Source organism: Xenopus laevis, chromosome 6S (genome assembly GCF_017654675.1).
Source record: "Xenopus laevis strain J_2021 chromosome 6S, Xenopus_laevis_v10.1, whole genome shotgun sequence".
Lineage (NCBI taxonomy): Eukaryota > Metazoa > Chordata > Amphibia > Anura > Pipidae > Xenopus > Xenopus laevis.
In genome coordinates, this window is record NC_054382.1 from 90970122 (window position 1) to 90994182 (window position 24061).

At 38.7% G+C, this 24061-nt stretch overlaps 2 protein-coding genes across 2 annotated transcripts in view; both read left to right on the forward strand.

The window, feature by feature from the left end:
• The first annotated feature begins 3416 nt into the window (after window positions 1-3416).
• Window positions 3417-4194, forward strand: LOC121395149 (extended synaptotagmin-1-like). Its single transcript, XM_041567808.1, has 3 exons — window positions 3417-3598; window positions 3760-3846; window positions 3943-4194. The coding sequence occupies exons 1-3, from the start codon at window positions 3512-3514 to the stop codon at window positions 4129-4131; spliced, it is 363 nt and encodes a 120-aa protein (XP_041423742.1). The 5' UTR covers window positions 3417-3511; the 3' UTR covers window positions 4132-4194.
• Window positions 4195-8904: 4710 nt separating this feature from the next.
• The window catches only part of ppp4r1.S (protein phosphatase 4 regulatory subunit 1 S homeolog), a gene marked incomplete at its 5' end in the record, with an annotated part of 31770 nt that continues 16613 nt past the window's right edge, over window positions 8905-24061 (forward strand). Inside the window, 7 exon segments of the mRNA NM_001093600.1 lie at window positions 8905-9135; window positions 10141-10185; window positions 16352-16487; window positions 20358-20464; window positions 20572-20714; window positions 21335-21481; window positions 22478-22585. Of these exon segments, the coding sequence (NP_001087069.1) occupies window positions 9129-9135; window positions 10141-10185; window positions 16352-16487; window positions 20358-20464; window positions 20572-20714; window positions 21335-21481; window positions 22478-22585 (693 nt within the window).

Below are 24061 nucleotides of genomic sequence, written 5' to 3' on the forward strand. Positions count from 1 at the left end.
TTATGTTTCTTTCTGTACTTTTGTATGTCTTTTTTGAAAAAAGTTAATAAAAACAAATTTAAAAAAAAAAAAGATCTGATCATCATCGTGAGACCACGATTATCTCGGAACGATCGTACGAATTGTCCATCAACTAAAAAGACCATTTTGCCAGGAAAACAAAGGGGAGCTGCCTGCTTGGCCCTGCAAACATAGAGAGATTGCACTGGGACCGGCAAAGATTTTTTAACCTGGCCAATCAATTTCCTGACAGATGTCGGCCAAAAAATCGTAAGATGTTCGATCATTCGAATCCCACTAACCGCACAATAATTTCGAAGGATTAGTGGGACTTTGCTAAAATTGGTCATTCGGCAAGAGAAATCTTTTCGTCTATGGGGATCTTAAAGGTGGCCATACACAGGCAGATTAAAGCTGCTGATATCGGTCCTTTAGACTGATTCAGCAGCTTATCTGGCCATGTGTGGGGGCTCCCGACGGGTCCTCCCGATCGATATCAGGCCAAAAATCGGCCATCTATCGATCGGTCAAGTTTGATTTTTTTTTTTTGTATGATCGAGGAACGCATCGGCTAGTTGATGCGGTCCTGCGACCCGTCGGAGCCCATTTGTAGTAATCCGAGGGCCGAGCGTTCGGATTCATCCGATATCGCCCAACCGTTAGTGGGCATATCGGGTTAACATCCGCTCGTTTGTCGACCTTGCCAAACGAGCGGATCTTATAGTTTATGGCCACCTTAAGGTTTATGTTAGGGTGGCCACCTTTGCTGATGGCTAAACCCGAACATGGGGGGCAGGGCAGATAACATCGGGGGTGAGGCAGTGATGTAGGAACAGGCATGATGACATCAGAGGTGGGCACAATGATGGTGGTTATGACACCAGGGCAAGGTTATTGCATCACTTAGATGCAACTGGCTGGATTTCAATCCAATGTTTTAAAGTTTTGATGCCCTTTTCGAAATCACACAGGTGGCAACCTTATATTCTGCTTGATGATTAAGCTCAATCCTTTAATTACAGGTATGAGATCTATTATACAGAAATTGGTTATCCAGAAAGCTCTGAAATACAGCATTGCTAATTTAGAAAAAAAAAACATTATTATTTTTGATTGATTTGGGGGCCAGGAATAGTTCTTGCACCATGGCATGTGTTACCACTAGAGTTACTACAACACTTGAAAATTCTTGGACACGTCTACAAAATCCAACTAGTATGCATTTATTAGAGTTAGATAAATCCCCCAAACTTTTTTATTTTGCAGGGGGTTTGGCTGAGACCGCTTACTGCTCACTGGCACTTGAATCTAATTTTTTTACTAACAGAACAGTTCAATATATTCCAAGCTGTTCAAGTGTCTGCAGAATGGTTATAGAAATGCAGGCACATCTACTAAATGCATGGTGTGGAGCTGTAAGGATTGCATCTAAATTATATTGCAATGAATGCAATCCTTCTTACTGGACTTTTTAGACATTTCCCTGAATGTTTTAAATCAGTGATCCCCAACCAGTGGCTTGTGAGAAACATTTTACTCACTGACCAATTCAATGTTGATCCCAGGGATCTAAAATCAGGTGCTTATTTTTTAATAACTGGCTTTTAGGTAAGTGTTTAAGGCATAAAAGCCAATTGCACTCCCAAATAGAGCCTTCTGCTGGCTGCCAGTAGACATGGAGCTACCAAATAGCCAATCAGTGTCCATATTTGGGATCTCAAATCAGGTGCTTATTTTTTAATTACTGGCTTCTAGGCAAGTGTTTAAGGCACAAAAGCCAAGTACACTCCTAAACAGAGCCTTCTGCAGGCTGCCAGTAGACATGGAGCTACCAAATAGCCAATCAGTTCCCATATTTGGCCTTTATTTTGTACTTGCGTTGCTCTCCAACTCTTTTTTTAGATATGAATGTGGCTCACTGGTAAAAATAAAAAATAAAAAAAACTTGTGGATCCATGTTCTAAATGATCTGGTAACTCTAGTCTGCAGGCATATAGTGTCCCTGTGCACAGTGTGCAGCCTTCAGTTATTTGAGGGCATTCTTTATGACTGATCCAATTCTGACTTCTTGCTGTAGAATATATCTGACAGAAAAAATGACTACCAATAAAAATGATTTAGAAATTATTATATCTAAGTGACAATGACCTAAAGTATAACTAATAGTATAAAAATCACAGAAAATCAGCTTTATTTTTAGGACTGTTTTAGGACAGTGAACTTGCTTTTATTATTATTAAGTACAAAAAGAGCCACTATAACATTTTACTTTACCATTTGTGAAAGAATGAAACCAATCATCTGAGACATTTGTTTAGTAACAGAAGGAAATTGCACACCAGCACTTCAAGTACATGCAAATGTTATCTCACTGTAATGAGTAGAAACATAGTAGCCCTAAGATTTCCCAAACAAATCTGGTTTGGTGGGACCCACTGCAGTGATGTTATTGGACATGTGGAAAGGATATGCAGTTATATGTGTTCCTACCGCACACTCGCCTTTCCTCTCACTGCGTTGGTGGTGCTGGTTCTCCGTCGACCCCGGCCAGGTCCCTTAGCAACAGCAAACAAGAAACGGATCCGCACACACGCTATGATCAGCAGTTGGGGGGACACCCCTCTTTATTATATCACCTCGTGATCAACGTTTCGGGGGGATAAACCTCCCTTCATCAGGATGAAGGGAGGTTTATCCCCCCGAAACGTTGATCACAAGGTGATATAATAAAGAGGGGTGTCCCCCCAACTGCTGATCATAGCGTGTGTGCGGATCCGTTTCTTGTTTGCTGTTGCGAAAGGATATGCAGGCCTTGACTGAGATTCAAAATAGGCCCTGGTATTTCAACTGCACAGATGCCCAAAGAGCCCTCAACCAGCCCACCAAATAGTTACTGGCTATGGCATTATACAGCAGCGGCATTTGCCAGAATCCACACATTGCCAGTCTGGGCCTGAGGGTATGTTTACAGAGCAGTGAGCTTGTGGTGGGTTCTTGAGAGGGGAGTATATACAGGTAATGCAGGTGATTTAGGAGATGGGACATATGGAGCTAAACTTCATTTACTAATATACAGTAGGTGCACATTCAGTTTTGTTTTTGCTAAAATTCATGTTTTCTAACACCTGTTGCATCTATTACTGTGGTTGAGGTGCTATGCCTCTTTTTTTAAAACACCTGACCATTGATTGAACTATCTTACCAGACAATGGTCCCAATCCTGTACAAATGACTTTGGTGCACATCCTTTTTTAACTAAATGTACTTCAGTGGGCATGTTAATTTACATTGCAAGAACTCTCTATGGTTACAACAGGGTGCCTAATATTCCGCAATCCGCAATAAACGAGCAAGGTTATACCTGCTAGTAGTACCCATGTTGTGCCGGTGTGTTCTGTGTCCACGTTGCAATAGAGCAAACACATTTACAGACTTACACTCCTCATTATACACTGACAGCCTATTGTATCATTCATCAGTCTCATTCCCCGAATATTCACTTATTGATTCTATGTTCTTCCAACAGGTGAAGGATAATGCTAAGATGCCCACATCCCATGTAGTGACGAAGGTTGGAAAACATTCACACAGCGGCAAGGTACTGCTTGGAGATCACGTTATGTTTTGTATATACATATATGGATGCAGAAAAAATGTGGGGGGGTCTATATATGTGTGTGTGTATATATATATATATATATATATATATATATATTTATTTATTTATTTATTTATTCCTGCTCTCTTTCCATTTCCCAGGAATGCTCAAATACTGCATCGCCACAATGGAGGGCAAAGTCGTCCTTCCTATTGGAGAAGCCCCATACAGAGATTGTGAAGATAAAGGTGAGTATAACAGGCCAGTCCCATCTGTATCTGTAGATTAGTTAGGGGCTCGCTGCCCTGTGTGGGGTTTGCCTTTCTTACGCAGTGTTTTTACAGGTGAAAGGAAAGGGCCATGGCATCCTGGGATCTTTCACTCTCCACATCTCTGACCTCCTATCGGCCGAAAATCTAACTATTCAAGGCTGGCATCAGTTGGAAGCACCTTTCCCACAGGGCACTATTTGGATAAGATTTGAGTTGAGGGTAAGTAAAAGATGTTCCCTTATCAAATCAGATGCACAGTAATATTGTTTTGCGGGTTCTCCCTAAATACATATCTAGTGCTGATTATTTCTTTTTATTCCTTAATAGATTCCCACCCGGTCCCACCCGGAGAGTCTTTAATGGCTCCCAGCTCCTAAAAACAGCACTGTAGACTTAAGACTCTATTATACCATCTTAAAGAAGAACTGCAGGCAGTAAGCAGGTGGAGTTTGCCACATAGTGTAGGAAAGGAAAGTTCTTTTCCAGATGATTACCATTGCAGTTGATCTGTTTATAGACATTTAGATATAAACCAAGAGCTAGGACACCAGGCAACCAGACAGATAACAGAACATCTAGGAAGACTGGAGCATCTTTGTCAGTGAAAGCAGAGTCGGGATATTTTGAGTGTATTTATCAAATAAACAAATGGTTGCTAACAATTTCCTTGGCCTATGTCTCATTATTTAAGTAGGAAGGAGGGTGCGGTAGGAGGGAGAAGGAGAGAAATTGAATGTAAGACAGGTTCCCTTTTCTCTTGGGTGCCCAACCTACAGGATTGAATTTTAACATTTTAGATTGTAGCCAGTCGGTAACATTTGCTTATCAAAGCATAGGGACAAAGATAGGGACAAGAGTGCATCATGTCCAACCTCAAACATGATGTGAAGCAAAAAATCATCATGTAGCACATGCTGCACTTTTGGGATTAAGCTTCCCCCTTTATATATATACACTGCATCAATTTTTGCAATATTTTTATACCAATAGTGTAGAGAGGTATAGTTCTACCTCCCCTTTTCCCTTTGTTGTACTCAAGAAACCTGACCTCTGGTGGCTGACACAGTGCCTGGACAACAATCCTCAACCTGCTATGCTTTATCTAGATAACTTTATATGCCTCACTTTTTTCGTTGATTATCCCCAAATGGACTAGACTAGATAATTTGTTACAGTTTATTTTGTGTAATGGGTTTTTGGGCTATTTAAGACCAAATGAGTTAATGTCCAGCTATAGGCATTGAGCCTGTGTTACTTTCAGGATGGGCCTTTGCTATGTGGAAGTAGTGAAGGCTACAACTCCCACATTCTACTGTGCATGAAAAACAAAATACAAGGGCACCAGGTTAGTACAGTTTATTTGTCCAAGACAACTGATCCACATGTTTATTACTTACAATACACAGAGGCTCCAGCAGACATGACATGGCTACAACATGTCCCTCAGACACAGCACAGTGGAACTCCCCAAGGTGATAGCGTAACACCTGGATAGATAAACCCTGAGGATCTCAGCACCCTGATCCTTAGCCCTAACTTCCTATTAGGCTATGTTGCTGTACTACAGGCCAGTCTTGCCTGAGGGGAGGACTACCGCCTTGCTATCCCTCCTAGTTGGATCCAAGCTGCTCTTTCTATTTAACCTACCTATCTAATCTCCCAAAGATTACATGTAGTATCCTATCTCTAACTGGCCTCATTCACAGGGTCCCTGCTGCCCAACTTTACTCTCTAGAGGTACTAGTCCCCCTGGTCCCTCTATGGCAAAATGGCTTTACTGGGCCTTGTTGTACCCAGGCTCCCTGTAAACATGCTGCTGGAACAGCATCCAGAAGCCAAAAAGGAAGATCCACCCCTTCACACTCACTATATCAAAGTGTTGCAGGATGTGGTCACAACACCTCTTGGCCAATAACTGTGATATGTAAATTGCAACTAGCTACATGGGCATCTGCCCAGCAACAAGGGAGATCAGTAAGTGTAGGGCTCATTAACCCCACAAGTCCCTACATTTGGTATAAATAATCTTGCAAAACTTCCAAATGATTTTCCGCAGCTTGCCATATCTATAGTTAATGTTTGCTTTTAACTATTTGTTTTAGTTTTTATTAGGCTGGTTTTTCTACATCCAATGCAACACAAAGTAAAATAAAGACTTAGCACATTGAAACACAAATCTGGAGTGTTGGTTCTTCCCATGAGATATATACTGTATATATATATATATATATATATATATATATATATATATATATATATATATATATATATATATAAACAAATGGCACATATATAACGATTATTTATTCTGTAAACTCTTTATTTAGGCACTTGTTTGCTATATACCACAACATAAGGTTGCCACTTGGCTAGTATTAATTATGATTGATGCCAATGTTATTAATAGGAAAATATGGCAAGAATTTAGGAAGGCCGGCATTTTTTTTCCAGAAAAGGTGGCAACCCTTATACCACAACATTATTGCTATTACTCTTTTTACTTTGGTTAGTACATATTGTTGCATTGTGACCATTGCTGGGTGATGGCAGGGTACATATTCTTTGTCTCTTTCTGTGTATTGTATGTCTTCTTTATTGTGGTGATTGCACTTGAGACACTTGAAGAGCCGTATGGAAGCAGTGAAACTTCAAGTTTGCAGATACTGCATTTTATGTCCTATAGCTGTTTTCCAGGACTTTAACTTTTTCAGTTTTTTGTACTGCAGCAACCAAATAATATTGAAGCAATTTGCATCCTCACTTCTTAATTCTTCCAAGACATCAGTCCTTAAAACGTATCTATTCTGCACAATTGCAATGCAATGACAGGGTTAATGTAAAAGGCCAGGTTTATATGTTTCTCATGATTTCATCTTACAATCAGCCAAGTACACAGACAGTGTTTTACCAGGAAAGCTCTGCAAATTTCCCCTGCAACCCTGTAGCAGTTTGATATGGGGAACTTCCACTTGTGCAGGGTAAAGAAGAGCTGAGAAAATGGCATTCTGTGGCTTCCAGAAATCACAGAATTCCAACCTCTTTAGATAGCACAAAGCATGGGTGGGACTTTGCTTCATGTTGCATAACAATTCCTTTTTTTTTTTTACTTTTTCTTAACCTGCCTAATCCCATAGCAGTTATTTCAGTTCTAACAATCGGGCCATGCATCTAACCACAAAATCCCATTTTCAAAACATAAGCACAAAATAACTATTCCTATTCCTTCAGTCTGGAGAAAGAACCATTGGCACACAAAGCTTATCCAAAGGGACTAGCTCCTAACTTTTTGTTATTCCAAAACCATACAACAATTCTGGAAGTGCTTTTGGCATGTTAGGGGCTAGTCACCTTTTGCATTGGCTTTGTGTGCCAGTGGTTTTTTCTTCTGAATGATTCTATAGAGGGAGTGCCATCTCCCAGAATACTGAGCACCAAGCACATGGTACAGAGGCCTAGGTGTGCACATGGTATTGCTTCTTATCTTGGAGCTATTTCTAAATTGCTGCATCTTGTGCTGAATACCAGATTACATTATTCTTCACAAGCTATTTGTTTCTTATTAAGGTATCTTGACTATTGGTTCAACAGATACTTTGCTTTTTAAATTTGCTCATAACTGACCTTGTGGTGGGCCCTGTAATTGCTCTCTTTATATATCTCTGATGATGCCAAATGGTGCCAAAGTATGAGCTCCAAGCAGGGTGTTGAATACATTGGATAATTGGGCATCAAACTAGCAAATGAGGTTAAAGGAGAAGGAAAGTTTTTTTACTTGGGGTGCCAAAAGTTAGGCACCCCCAAGTATCGCATTTACTTAACTGACACCCCAGGCTGGTGCACCTATCAGGAGAAAACTGGGGTTATTCCAGCGAGCACCATGAAGTAGCCATTTTTTCTGCTTCTTCTTTCTTCAAATTTCCCAGGGCAGATGCATGCGCAGTAGAACGACATAGCCGACTTGTTTATTAAAGTTTGGCTTTTCACTCTACTATGCATGCGCAGCCATGAGAAGAAGCAGGAAGACGATCGATCCGTGGTGCTCACTGGAAGAACTCCTGGCCTGTGTCATTTTCTCCTGATAGGAGATATATGAGATATTATGCTGCAGTCGTCTTCAATAAGGGAAGGTCATTGCAGCATTAATTGCTAGTGCTGACAGTCTAGTTCCCGAATGTGGTTTAGCTAGAAACTTTGACAAAACTAACTACAGTGTATAGGCAGTGACTAGCAGAAAGTTTATCTCTGCCCATAGATTGCTCTTCCCTGACACCAGTGTGCTTCCTGCATTCCTCCTGCTCATTCTTTTGTACTCCATGTTACACAACATACACAAACAAGACTAGAACTGCTGCTTTTATTTCTGATTGGCGAACTGGTAAACTGTCAGTCATATCTACCAACTCCTCTTGCCCAGCTTAAACTGCAGGCGTCTTCCCCTGTATAACTAAAGTGTTTTAGCTGCATCTCCTCCTCTGCAATAAGCAATTTCCATGCTGATAATTTGGAGAGGCTTAGCCTCCCAAGCCTTCATTAAAGTCCACCCATGCTGAAATTGCAAACTGGAGAGCTGCTGGATAAAAAGCCCAGAAACTCAAAAATCACCAATAATAAAAAATTATAACCAATTGCAAATTGTATCAGAATTTTACTCTCTACTGCATACTAGAAGTTAACGCAAAGCCCCTTTAAGGAGAAATCACTTTGGATGCTCAACCGACTACCCTGCAACTGCTGTGGAACTGCGACTCTACACTGACCCAATACAATTTCTCATAGTTATTTACACCCACACAAAGATGGGCCCACTATGATGTTCATTACTCTAAAAGCAACCCTGCATTCATTTGGACTAGGGCACAACGTTAATGTACATATAGTTTATTAAGGAGACACGTGAACATAAGTTAACTGAGCCGTGAGGAGAGAATGAGTGGCCGACTGTGAGGTGCCACAGAAGCACATAAGGCAGGGAAGAGAGAATGTGACAGGAAGAGGAGGCGCTGCGTGTCACAAGGTTAGTTCCGGGAAGAGGATGTACTCAGTGTGTGTGTGTGTGAGTGTTCTGCACACAGGAAGAGGTGGCGCGCTATGTTCGACTGAAATGTGTGATGTGTGATCAGGGGGGAGCCGCCTGAAAGCTGCAACAAGGCCAAGATATTGTAGCCTGTAGCCCATTCCGCGCCGGGACATCTCACGCTGGCAAGGTGGGCGCTGCACTGGCTGGAGACTCCATGTAGCGGCGCGGCCCCAGGCACAAGATGGCGGGTGAGAGATAGGGCTCAGTGTGTGAGCGTGGGGTTTGTTTTGGCGTGAAGTGTGTTCTTTTCCTAGCGGCTGCTGGACGTGTGATGTAGGTGCAGGAATCTCTTCTGGGACTTCAACAACAGGAAGTGCCTTAACAGGGGACAAGTAAATAAAAGTGTCTGTAACACATTGTACTGTGCAGCTGGGATTGTCCGACTGCTTCAACCTGTACAATCACATGCCCCCCCCCGTACTGCTGTGGCTTTGTGGGCTGTTTGGTGATAGCAGTGCAGACACATTTTAGGGGGGGTTGTTGATTTCGGCCATACTGATTTATGTATTTGTACCCTGGGCCCCATTCTCTGTACTGCAGTCCCATGTGTACTTCTAACCACAGGATACATTGAAGATGCAGCTATTTCATTCTAACATTGGTTTGCCCAGTCAGATGGTATGAAGTGTTTACAGTAATGTGAGTGTGCGGTGCAGCAGATCATCTCTTGGCTTTATGGGAATTGTAGTTTGATTTCCAGTTGTTCAGGGGTCACAGGTTTTACATGCCTGCTTTACAGCTAAATATCTGCGATAATAATAATAATAATAATAATATCAGCAGCTTGCTAACATACATTAGTAGCAATGACTGAGCCAAGTTGGCACATTTTCATTTTTTTTTCCTTTCTCTCCAAAGCAAAGTAGAAACTTTATGCATATTTGTCAGGACGTAGCTTGTGATAATTCAACACTTCACTCTGCAGAGTTTGTTCCACATGTTTTAAAATGTAAACATTGGACCTGGTTGTGTTTATTAACCAAATGGTAAGATCTATCCATTGGGAAAAATCAAGTGATTGTTACATTTTATGTGCTCAATTGTAAGCCGAAGTTACTGTAAAATGGTCTTGATCATAAACCCAAGGACATAGAATGGAGGAAAGGTTTTAGGTATTGCAAACTTTGTTTATTGATGAGGATTACTAGCTGTTTGCTGGTCACACTTTCATTTTATTCTTTGCATCTTTTCAGATCTGTCATTGTTCCAGGAGGATGTACAGGAGGAAATAGATGGATGTAAGTCACACTTTGGTTTTTACATAAGCATTTTGGGGGGGGGGGGGGGTTGGTTGTGGTTAAAAACACACACTTTTTGTTTTCAAATATTTTTTGTTTGTCTTTGGTGACAACTTACTGTTTTAATTTCAGAATTAGCCAAGCATGTAAATCATTCACACCAACTATGTCAGTATAACTGTTGGCACATTATGTAACCAAAGTGCTAATTAATTTGAGGTGCTTTGGTTTTTCACCAATAATAACATTTTTTTTTTTTCTAATAAGATGCAGATTTGTGGCAATGTGGCTCAATCGTTGGTTTGTTTGCATAAGTGGTTCTAATTGAGACAGTCAGAAACTGAGCAGTTTTTATTCATTGAATGCACTTTACAGAGTTTTAAAAAGTTAATCCAGGTGCTGGCCTGATTGCCGTTCTGCATTTAGGAAGGAATTTATACCCTTTGAGACCGAGAACCTAGCACAGAGATGAGCCAAAAAGCCCTTCACATGCAAGACATGCAGTGTAAAGACTTCTGAAAACAAAAGGTATTTACATCCCTCATGCTATACACATAGCACTGCCTTTCTACCCAATATGAGATTTTGACTCTCACATAAAGCATTATGAGTAGAGACATGCAAATCGCTCCTTTATGTCCCTGTGGCCAACTATGATCCAGAAACACTGATTTTAAAGCACAGATACAGCTCTCAAAAACCATGATCCAATATCTTGCACTGATGAGATTTAACAAAAGGCAATCTGCAAGTTTGGATATTTGCTCTAAACTATTAGGTTGTGTCTGTCCTATAGAAACATAAAGGAGTGGTTTGGATGTCTCCACCCATAATACTTTGTGTAAACGTTAAAATCTCATTTTGGGTATTAAGGCAGTGCTATGTATTTGGCACAAGGCATGAAAATACCTGCTGTTTTCAGAAGGCTTTTCTTTCCCTTTGAGGTAAAATGGAAAGGCTTCAAAGGGGTTTATTTTTTCTCCTCCTCTGCATCAGGCAGCAGTTAGGCAGATGTATTAGACTAAAAGGCTTAACTCGATGGACGTCTTCAACCTATATTACTTTGTTCTATATACAGAGTAGAATTATGCGCTTAGACATATTTTGGATATTTTTGAACATTGGCTGGTTAATTCATTAATTGCACAGGCCATGGGGATGGAAAACTTACACGGTGAAACGGTTATATCAAGCGTGTCTTGAATCCTGACCCTCACAACCAAATATTCCAGAAATCTGTGTGTCTCAGTGCACCCAATGTTGTAAGTTTTTGTAATGCCTCATTTTCTATGAATAGTTACAATGTAAATGATATACTGATGTTGCATAAATGCTTATTTACATTTTAAAACACAGAATTTGCTTTTGAAGGTGTATGTACATGTTTACTGGGTATGCCTCCACAATACCTTTTGATGGATTATCAATGGATTCTAAACCTGCGCATTGTTTTCATCCATCCTGCTAGTTATTGGTTCACATAGAGTGAGATGTGTATCTCAAGAAATATGAACTGTTGGATATGAGGAGAATGGTAGTGATGTTCCTTTTGCTCTAATAGCATATTTATCTAAGGGTTTAGATAAACTTTTGCATAAATGATACTGTGTTAATCTACAAATTATGATTTAATTAAATGCATGGAGGATGCCATGCTGGTTGGTTTGGTAAGTAAACTAACTATCAAGGCTAAAAAAGTATTTTATCACATTCACCCTATTGCTCACCCCACCCATATTACAATCCAGATAGGCAATCCAGAACAAGTAAAACACGTTTGTATCTGAATTAGCATTTTATGAAACAAGAGCAATGAATAACTGATATAAAAACAGGGACATAGTGTTTTCACTAGTGCCAATGGGCTCATTGAAAAAATAAAATGTAAAAAGCTACTCTCTTATAAAATATGTTCTTGAATTAACCATAGTTATCTGTGTAAAAGCACCTGGTCTGCAGCCTGTTCTTTATATGGTCTTCTGGTGTCCCAATAGGTCTAATATCTATCTCTATGTACAATGGTGATGCATTATTCCTTATGACATTTTCTGATAGTATCTCTTTAAATGAACAGTTCAGTGTAAAAAATAGAAACTGGTTAAATTGGCTGTTCAAAAAAAAAAAATTCTATTAAAGTTAGGCAAACATTTAAAGGGATACTGTCATGGGAAAAAAATTTTTTTTCAAAATGAATCAGTTAATAGTGCTGCTCCAGCAGAATTCTGCACTGAAATCCATTTCTCAAAAGAGCAAACAGATTTTTTTATATTCAATTTTGAAATCTGACACGGGGCTAGACATTTTGTCAATTTCCCAGCTGCCCCATGTCATGTGACTTGTGCCTGCACTTCAGGAGAGTAATGCTTTTTGGCAGGCTGCTGTTTCTCCTTCTCAATGTAACTGAAGGAGTCTCAGTGGGACATGGGTTTTTACGATTGAGTGTTGTTCTTAGATCTACCAGGCAGCTGTTATCTTGTGTTAGGGAGCTGTTATCTGGTTACCTTCCCATTGTTCTTTGTTTGGCTGCTGGGGGGGAAAAGGGAGGGGGTGATATCACTCCAACTTGCAGTACAGCAGTAAAGAGTGATTAAAGTTTATCAGAGCACAAGTCACATGACATGGGGCAGCTGGGAAATTGACAAAATGTCTAGCCCCATGTCAGATTTCAAAATTGAATATAAAAAAATCTGTTTGCTCTTTTGAGAAATGGATTTCAGTGCAGAATTCTGCTGGAGCAGCACTATTAACTGATTCATTTTGAAAAAATTTTTTTTCCCATGACAGTATCCCTTTAATTTATCAAGGCTGGAGTGGCTGGATGTCTTAACATAATAGCCAGAACACCATTTTCTGCTTTTCAGCTCTCTAACTCTGAGTTAGTCTGTGACTTTAAGGGGGGCACATGGGACATAACTGTTCAGTCAGTTTGTAATTGATCCTCCGCATTCAGCTCAGATTCAAAAGCAAATGTTATGACCCATGTGCCCCCCCCCCTCAAGTCACTGATAACCAATCAGTGGAAAGAGCTGAAAGTAGTGTTCTGGCTATTATGTTAGACATCCAGTCACTCCAGCCTTTATACATTACATTTTTGTCTAACTATTTTAGAAACATTTATTACATTTTTGTCTTAACTATTTTAGTAACATTTATTATTTTACACAGCCTATCCATATACCCAGTTTTTATTTTTACACTGAATTTTTTTTTTAATGGCAAATGACTTATGCCTCTTCCCAGCAGCAGCAGCCGTATACTATAATAGAGCCTCCGCTCAATCAGTAATTTATGTATTTTTGGAGTAAGTTGAAGTTTATAAAAAGTTGTTCAAGAAGTTCCCCCTGGATGCAACAGTTTTCAAGATTTGCCCGAACTAGTCATTGCATCGCCTGTTTTGTATTAAACTTGCAGTAGTCTGCTCAGCTGTCCTGTAATTTAATGTTGTTGTCTGACTCATGCTTCAGGATTGAAACATGTCTGTTCTTGAGAACAGCATATATTCCTACTTAAGGTAGCAGAACACATTCAGTGAAATTTTCATGTTTGTCCTTTAAACATTTTTAAGAATAACAAATTATATCTTACCATTCAGGGCCGCATAGCTCCAGGTTTACCAAAGATTTCAAGCACCCTGAATACTAAGCTGCATATTTGGGAACTGCCCAAACTGCAGAGAAAAATTAGCTGCCATCTTTGCCAACATCATAAAAGTGTTAACTCATAAAAATTATTAAATGAGGTATTACATTCGTTTTAGTAGCCCAATTACAGAGTTCCAAACACCCTCCGTTGCATTCGGACAGCTGAATGTGCTCGTTCCAGTGCACTGGTGTCTGGTGATTTGTCTGAAAATGCAAATGTTTACAATTTTCTTTTCTATAAAACTCATGACAGGCATTTGAACAGAGGGAGAGTTGAAAATAATTTAAAGTTTTGCTTTCAATCAACAGTCTGCTACTCCATTGCATTACCTGGGCACCCTGCTGAAACTCATTGCTTACACAGCATATTATTTTGTAGAGCTAAGGAAAAGCTCTCTTTTCCAATAAGGAAACAGATGGTTTCCTATCAAAATCTGGCTTTGGGCTTTATGCCAGTGTTGAATGGCTAGCTGGCTGTGATAGGGTCAAGTAAACAATCTTTTTGTGGGTTTACCTTATTAAGCAATGAATGACAAAAAGAATGCAGTCAGTCCTTGCAAATGTGCTTCTTGTGTAAATTATTTTATTTTTGTAAAAAGTTTTGCATTTTTTTTATGTAAAATGCATTTGCAAGTTCACATAAATTAATGTTTCCTTCCACAAATTTGATAATTGTGTGCAATTGTCCTTGCATAAGGTTGTTGCTGAATAGGCAAGCACCTAGTGTATTTAGCTTATCATAATATAGTTTAAAGGAAGGTAGAGATGTAACATATTCAAGCTTTGCAGTTTTTAAATAAACTGTAACAGGACTGATATAGCTCTTTTCCCTGGCTTATCTAATGCAGATTAGGGGGTTAGTGGTGATTGAAAGGATACTATATAAAGCAGTATTGTATGGAATTGGCTATACATTTCCCATATTAGTATACACTGTACCATATCTGTGGTGAATTTATGGGACAGCTGTCTCGGCCAAATCCTTGTGCTTGGCCGAACCTAATCCTTATTTGCATTTGTAAATTAGTTGTGGTAAGCGAATTGTCACAAAACAAGGAAGAAAAAAAAATTTTTCCCACCTTTTCCTTTCCCGCCCATAATTTACATATGCAAATTTGGATTTGGTTCGCCCGAATCTTTCACAAAGGATTTTTGAAAGATTTCACAAATATTTCACAAAGGATTTGTGGATTCGGTGCATCCCTAATAAATAAATACATTTTTTATATATATATATATATATATATATATATATATATATATATATATATATATATATATATATATATATATATATATATATATATATATATATATATTCTATTTAATTTGGAAAATGGCAGGCACTCGCATAAAGTATATTATAATGTTGCCTGGGTGCTGTCTATAGAGTACGTATCCAGCAGAGCAAGTGAATCGGGTCTTAGCGTGAAATATCTTAAAATTTTTTAATGTGGAGACTGGGTATTTCTGCTTATGCTCCAGCCTTAATCAAACTGTATAAACCCAACAAATCGTGCTAGAATAAACACACAGTATTGGGAAGGAAACGTGAGACACAGGTCATGACATCAGAAAACATTACCATAAAAAATGTGAGTAGTACATACCGCATTAACCTAATGAACCTATCACCATTACATAACTAATCTAGGTTCTGCCACTGTCTCCGCCATTTTCCTTTTCTTTAGGCTGGTGGCACACTGGGAGATTAGTCGCCAAGCAATAAATCATCACTATTGCAGGCAAGTAATCTCCGCGAAATGCCTTCCCACCGGCAAGAATGTGAATCGCCGTTGGGATGGCATTCGCGTCGCTTCAGTTTTCCGAAGTCGCCTCATATGGAAACTTCTGGTGATTTTGGAAAACATATCAACGCAAATGCCATCCCACCATCCCTTTTATTTGATCTGTTACTTTGTTTCCATCTTATCTGCAAGTTCCTACATTATCTGCAAGTTCCTACATTTTTATCAGTGGTGATAAAGTAACAGTATACACAAATCAAATTGCTAAAAAAAGGTATTTTTATTAAAATAAACATTTATTAGTAGTTTAACATCTTTTATACACCATAAGATTACCATAGCTAGTAGGACCTGTGTCCGTTAATGAGGTATCTAAATATACCACTCACATTGTTTATGGTAATTATGTTTGCCGATGAAAATATATTGAAAGGTTAAGGCTGCAGGAGGCTTGTTTGGTTAATGATGTTTGATGATGCATGATTCAAAACGACGCTCTATTTGGCTGTAGCTTTCTGTTGCACCAATTTTTATTTTTTAAGAGAATAAATATTGGTCAATTAAGGGAATTCAGTTTTGGGAGTTTAGTCAAAATATTTTTTGAGAAAAAGTAAATTTTAATCAAATAGTCCTCTAAGTATATGCAGTCACATCTACCTTTCCCTGGTAACCTTTGCCTCTAGATACCTATTGGAAGATATCTGTACTTATTCGCCCCAGGATTTTGTTCTGAAAAATAATTTGATTTACAAGCCATGTTTCTGATGTCTCTGATAGTTGGTGTGGATGACTACAGCTCAGAGTCTGATGTGATTATTATACCTTCAGCCCTGGACTTTATCTCGCAAGATGAAATGTTGACCCCTCTTGGAAGACTGGACAAGTACGCTTCAAGCGAGAACATATTTAACAGGTATGTTTTTATAATTTATCAGTCAGCAACACTACTTTATAGTGTGGTTGTGTGAGTGATGTCAGGCTTAGGGGTGCAGAGCTAATAATTGTCATGGGAGGGCACACACCGCAGGATTACGCTCACTAAAACAAAAATACATGGTAAATCAATTAAGGATGTACCAAATCCATAATTTCGGTTTCCAGTTGAATCCCTAATCATTCAGGAAGGATTTGTTAAAAAGGATTTGCAATTTTGTATATGGAAGGGGAAGATAAATATTTGAACTGCATTAGAGTTTCTGGGCTAAACACACTGATTTTGCCAGTGCAGAGCAACAGTACATTATTTTTTCATTACTTTAAAACATTTACATTTTTTGGTGTTACTGTTCCTTTAATGTGAATTAAATTATTACTGACAAGCTGTTTCCATGCTCCGATTGAAGGAGGCTTGGTGTCTTTCCAGTGGAGTAGAATTAGATTTTTGGCAAAGAATAACTGTTGAGTAAGCAATAGTCTGTTGGGTAGATTTTGACTAGTCTTTCTGGGGTGTAGTAAATGCGGCTGAAATTTATTTGTATTAGTCTGTCTTCGGCAGGGATGGATATTTTTATTTAACAGAGTATTTTTTTCAATGTGTCCTGGTCAATGTTTCACATATCACGGTTCCTTTGAGCTTTGACTTTTTCCAGGGGGTCTGGCGCTAGGTCCATTAAGCCACTGTAAAGGTGATGTAGTCCCTGTGTCTTAAAGAGATACTGACATCAGTAAATAACCTTTTTTATTATCGGTCATAACATTGTCTTTGAATGCTATTTAGAATTTTGCCATAAAAGTATTTGCCTGATGCATTATCTTTCTTACTACTACCCTGCTCATCTATGAGAGGGCTGCTATATCTGTGCAGCAGTAGTCCGTTAACATTAGAAACTCTAACTGACAGGTTTAGAAGGGACAGTCAGGTTGGCAAAACAGTCGGGTTTAGGAATTTCATGCAACAATTACTTACAAAAGCAAAAATATCGGTGAAAAACGATCAACGTAAGCTATAGGTAACTTTTAATGTAGATTAATATCTTGAAAAGAGATTTTTTAGTGTCAATATCACTTTAAGTAGTTTTCCCAGCAAGGATTCTCTGGGTTGGATAGTTTGAGTTCTGAATTGTGATAAAAAGACATGCTTCAGTTGGAAGTACAGGTATGGGATACTGTCATGGGAATTTTTATTCCAAAATGCATCAGTTAATAGTGCTGTTCTAGCACTGAAATACGTTTCTCAAAAGCACAAACAGATAATTTTATATTAAACTTTGAAATCTGACATTGGGCTAGACATATTGTCAGTTTCCCAGCTGCCCAGAGTCATGTGACTTGTGCTCTGATAAACTTCAGTCACTCTTTAGGGTAATGTCACTCCTTGAGGTTCGGGGAGATTTAGTCGCCCGGCGACTAATCGCCTCTTCTTTGGGGCGACTAATCTTCTCAAACTGCTTCCTCCTGTCTTCCGCCTGCTACAATGAAAAAACGCCTGCGGCATGGCACTCGTGGCACTTCGTTTTCCAAAGTTGCCCAAAGTTTCCTCGTGAGGCAACTTAGGGTGACTGCCGTGCCGCAGGCGTTTTTCATTGTAGCAGGCGGAAGACGGTGAAGCAGTTTGGGTAGATTGGTTGCCCCAAAGATGAGGCAATTGGTCGCCGGGCGACTAAATCTCCCCAAATCTCCAGGTGTGACCTTACCCTTACAATCACCCCTCTCCCTTTCCCGTCAGCAGCCTAACAACAGAACAATGGGAAGGTAACCAGATAGCAGCTCCCTAACACAAGATAACAGCTCCTGGTAGATCTAAGAACAATACTCAATTGTCCCATCCTAAAGTGCTGGCTCTTTCTGAAAGCACGTGACCAGGCAAAATGACCTGAGATGGCTGACTACAGGAATGAAATTTTCTATTGTACAGTGAATTATTTGTAGTGTAATTTAGAAATAAAAACGACATAATAAAAATCATGACAGAATCTCTTTAAGGTTATTACCATGTATGATGTGCTGGAGCTTTGTGATATCTTTATTGGTTTATTATGGTAGGAAGAGTTACTGATATTGTTTAACATTTGCTTCTGTTTTGTTTAGCTTGGAGGTGTATAACCAAGTGTAATATTCTGCAAATATTGTGCAAATCTCCAGAGGGTCCGTGACATTGGTGCCATTGTTACAAAGGGTATTAAAGGAACAGTTCAGTGTGAAAACAAAATCTGTGTAAATAGATAGGCTGTGCAAAATAAAAAATGTTTCTAATATAGTTAGTTAGCCAAAAATGTTCTGTATAAACGCTGGAGTGAACAGATGTCTAATAAAACAGCCAGAATCCAACTTCCTGCTTTTCAGCTCTATAACTCTGAGTAAGTCAGCGACTTGAAGGGGGGCCACATGGTACATAACTGTTCAGTGAGTTTGTAATTGATCCTCAGCATTCAGCTCAGATTGGTTACTGCCTGGTAACCAAGGTAACAGTCAGTGTAAACCAAGAGAGCTGAAAAGCAGGAAGTAGTGTCTGACTGACATGTTATACATCAAATCACTCCAGCCTTTATACATTACATTTTTGGCTAACTAACTATATTAGAAACATTTTTTATTTTGCACAGCCTATCTATTTACACAGTATTTATTTTTGTACTGAACAATTCCTTTAAAGTGGAGGGGTGTAATTCTTCAGTCAAAAAGGACATATGTTTTGCATTTTGTCTCCGTGCTCGTATAGTTGGTGAGCCCTACTGTTTTAAGTACTTTCTTGTGGTATCTAGGAATAAAAAAAACTTATTTTTGTTGTTGTTTACAGGTGGGCTTGATTGTTAGAAGTGGGGTGTTTAAGGGTATCGGCCTCTGTTTTCGCTATATTGTCTATTGCGTGATCTGTGGGCTTTGATGATAAAGATGTATGCTCCTCTAGTGAGGCTTTGTATGAATCCCATGTTATTTCTGGTTTCCGAAGTTAATTGACCAGATTTCTGTGTAATGATTGGTCACCTGCTATAAGGATGGGTCTAGGATCGAAACTAGTCGGTTTAAAGGAGATCTGATGTAGCAGGTCTAGGTTGATGGGGGCGGTATATATATGCAAACAATGGTTAAGGGGCAGTGCGCTGGTATGCAATGTATTCTAAGGAAATGGCCATTTGGGTCTGATTGTATTGCTTCTAGGGTATATGAAATTGGAATTCCTTTCCTTATTAAAATAGTTACACCAGAGGAGTAGGAGGAGTAATGTGAATGATAGTGATGCGCTATTCATGTTTTTTTTCCAAGTGCAGGTGTTGGAAACCGGAGGTACAATCAACCCTTTTAAATATTAATACATAACATTTCCCAAACAGACCCTATGCCTCCTGGTGGATGTCACAAATTTACCTGATTTCATCCTCTAGCTCCTTCTGCATAAAAATTGATTAGTGTGATCAAAGGGAAATGGCACATTTAGAGCAAAGCACCCAGAGAGTTGACCATGTATCCGTCGTGTCCTTAGTGCTTTGTCCTTGACTAAACATTCTTGGCAGCGTTCCTCTTCTTTTAAATATGCACAAATGTTTAGAGCTCTCTAGAAACTGTAGTCCTGAAAGAAGAGGAAATGTGTGTTGCTGATATGCAAAAGCAATATAAACTGCATATGTCATTTCTATTTAAAAATCCCGCTTGAAGGTTTTTTCTTATATTTAAGTAGATACACAAAAAGGAATTCATCTGTATACATTTTCATGTTCATATAGTAGACTTAAGCAACTGATTTCAATTATTTACTCCCTTCATTTATTCTCATGTTTGTGTATGTTCTCTGCTTGAAGTACATTATTATTGCTCTTGTTTTTTAAACCTCCTTTTGCTTTATTAGACAAATGGTTGCCCGAAGTCTGCTGGATACATTAAAAGAAGTCTGTGAGGATGAGAAGGATTGTATTGCTGTTTTAGAAAGAGTAACAAGGTTGTCTGAGGATTCAGGTATGCATTATGTAGCAAGTAATTAGAAAAATGCGTATTTTTTGACATTTAGAAAGTTTTTTTTTTTTTTTATCAAAGTGCTTTTCACTGGGAATATTTTTAAACAGAGCCCACCGTGCGTGCTGAACTTATGGAACAAGTGCCTCATCTTGCAATGTTTTGCCAAGAAAACCGACCACCTATTCCACATGCTTTCTCCAAATACCTTCTGCCTATTGTAGTTCGATACCTTGCTGACCAGAATAACCAGGTTCAGTATTTTGTTTCACCCCCCCCCTCCCACATTTTAAATGGAAATAAATGAGTCATTTACCTGCCATGAAATGTCTTCGCGTAGGCTAAGGGATCACCTGTGTATGGAAATTATATGTAGAAATGGCAAGATTTACAACTTGAGAACTTAATTGTCAACATTATTCTCCCTACTACTTGTCTACTTCTATTAGGCAAATGTTATTCTGTAACAGCTGGATTTGCCTATCCATTCCTAGTTATATTTAATGGTTTTGTACCAGATATTCTTAACTCAAATGTATAATTTATAGTTACTCCTGCTGAATGAAAAATGAGCAGCACTGTTTCTAAATAATTCTACTTTTATTGTATTACACATCAAATTATTTGCATCTTATAGGTTATGCTGCCTGTGGATAAGACTGACTTTCAGCAATTCAACATAACTATTTATTTACGATTATGATATAATGAGTCACCACCTTAAAATGTCAGGCCATTATAATATATAATTATATAAATTACACTAATGCTTCCCTTTTAATTTGCTTAGATTTTTAATGTTGGATCTTATTGAATTATAAAAATGAAAGGCTGTGAAGTTTGTTTACATTTATGTTGTTCACATTCCTCTAGGTTCGAAAGACTAGCCAAGCAGCTTTGCTTGTGTTACTTGAACAGGAGATTATAGAGAGGTCTGATGTTGAAAGTAAAGTGTGCCCTGTCCTAATTGATCTCACTGCCCCTGATAGCAACGATGATGTCAAGACTGAAGCTGTGGCAGTGAGTTAAATGACTTTCTTTCTAATTTCTGCATACATGATAGGCTAAATCAATCAGGAGAGTGTTAGAACAGCAATGTTGTATTTTCTGATGATATGCCACTGGCTTTTTGTTTTCCAAAAATGATGACAAATAATGTTTCAATTTGCTATAGATTTTGCTGAAAGGCACCTGTTTTAAATACCCCACTGCTCCAGTTTTCAGAGGCAATATTTTGACTCCTCTAGTAGTGGTTTCTTGAGGCACATACACAGTAGAGTGCGTTTAGAAGGGAGCAGTACTGTGCATGAGCAAGTTCAGCAGAATTATTGCACATGTGCAGAGTTGAAGCCATAGGAATAAGTAAGATTAGCCCCACTGTGCCTCCAAAGAAATCTGCCAGGGCTAGCAAGGTATTTAAAGAAGCTGGTGCTAAGGCTTACAGGCTAGCTACTAGAGCTCCCACCAGTCTGTGCTTTACTTGTTTTTTTTTCAATAGCACGCATATTTGTTAGTTATTAGTAATTTGACAATGGCTTCCAAGTTTCACCATACAGGTATGGGACACGTTATCCAGAAACCCGTTATTTATAAAGCTCTGAAACTTTGGAGAGGCCGTCTCCCATAGACTCCATTTTATCCAAATAATCCAAATTTTAAAAAATGATTTCCTTTTTCTCTGTAATAAAACACTACCTTGTACATGATCCAGACTGATATAATTAATACTTATTGGAAGCAAAACCAGCCTACTGGGTTTATTTAATGTTTACATGATTTCCTAGTAGACTTAATGTATGAAGATCCAAATTACGGAAAGACCTGCTACCCAGAAAACCCCAGGACCCAAGCGTTCTGGATAACCGGTCCCATACCTGTATTCTATTGACCTGAATGTTTTTTGTTTGTTTTTTCAAGCAAAAGCCTTGCTATAGTACCTTTAAGACCAACATATATCAATATTGCTATATAACTCTATATGCTTTATTTATTAGGTTATTTTTTTCCCCCCTTTAGATTATGTGTAAAATGGCACCAATGGTGGGAAAAGATATCACAGAGAGGCTAATCCTCCCGAGATTCTGTGAAATGTGTTGTGACTGCCGAATGTTTCATGTTCGAAAGGTACAGAAAAATGTTTCTATCCTAATCTCTTGTAAGAAAGTCCTTTATCCTCTAATACTTTTCTGTTTCAGCAAGGGTAATAGGCTAATTGAAAAATTTGGTGAGTTTGAATATAAAATTGTATAAACCTTTTTGCATAATTCTCTCCTTTCCAAAACTGATATTCATAGTGCAGGAATGGCTATAAAATTTACCAATGTCTGAATAAGACACCCCAGGTCATGCCATGTGACACCTGAAGGGGCCTCCCTCTATTTCAACTTTTTTTTTTTTTGGGGTGGGCTCTCCCAAGATGCTGACTCCTCTTTATTTCTTCACCTCTGTTCAGCTATAAAAAGCTGCCCTATATGTGCTTACAAGTGCCCATTGCATCTTAGAATTTATTAAACTTAGTTTTAGGATGGGCTGTCAAATGACAAATAAACTCTAAAACTTTTGGGGTGGGATGGTTATAATATGTATAATAGGCTGGTTAAACCAATTGCAAAGATTTAGGCTAGTTTTCATGTTCTACTTTAAGGGATATCTTGGAAAGCCAGATTATTTTAGAATAATTTCTTTTAATATTTCAGCAGACTTTCCAAATAAGTGTTCATTTTAACCATCCCAATAGTGCCTATTGGGAGCATTTTCTTAATTAAAGGAGGAGGAAAGCTCCAAGACAATATATTGTCAACAGATTATCCACAATAGTGCAAGCTAGAACGCTATATTTATTCTGCAGAGTGCTTTACCATACCTGAATAAACAGCTCTAGACACTGTCTCTGTTTGTTTAGGATAGAAGCTGCCATATAAGCTTGGTGTGACATCACTTCCTGCCTGAGTCTCTCCCTGCTCACTTGCAGCTCTGAGTTCAGATTACAGCAGGGATGGGAGGAGGAGAGGAGTAAACTGAGCATGCTCAAGCCCTCCCCTGGAGGTTTATGCTTAAAACAGGAAGTCTGATACAGAAGCCCATGTATACACAATAAAAGAAAAGAAATGCTGTGTTTCTTTTGACAGATGACTCAGAAAAGCATTACTTTGAGGGGTTACTGGTGTATTTATATAGACCTTTCTGATAAAGCTTACTTAATTTTAGCCTTTCCTTCTCCTTTAAAGAATGTTTTAAATATTAAGAATGTATTAAATCTGTCTGGTCAGCAAAAGCTATGTTTTCTTAGATGAAATGAGGCAGAATCTTTCAGTTTCTTGCTCTCAGTGGGAGCTGTGTATGTTCAAAATGAAAGAAACACAGAATAAGACATTTTGAACTCTATTCTTTCTGCATTCAGTTTCCAGCACTGAATACCAATCACACTTGCACTAGGTAGAATTACAGAACAAACGATGATTACTTCTGTGGTCCCTTCAAGCTGTAGATCCGTTAACTGCAACAGTTTGGCAAATCAGGGCGACCTTGTTACCACTGTAGCCTTAACCGTAGTTTTTGCAATACACATATGGGATCTGTTATCCTGAAACCCATTATCCA

Bases quoted from the DNA above. Each gene is read 5' to 3' on its own strand.
- LOC121395149 (XM_041567808.1), top strand. From the start codon at position 3,512: ATGTTCTTCCAACAGGTGAAGGATAATGCTAAGATGCCCACATCCCAT. The intron at 3,599-3,759 runs GTACTGCTTGGA...TCCATTTCCCAG, and splicing joins AACATTCACACAGCGGCAAG to GAATGCTCAAATACTGCATC. The intron at 3,847-3,942 runs GTGAGTATAACA...GTGTTTTTACAG, and splicing joins CAGAGATTGTGAAGATAAAG to GTGAAAGGAAAGGGCCATGG.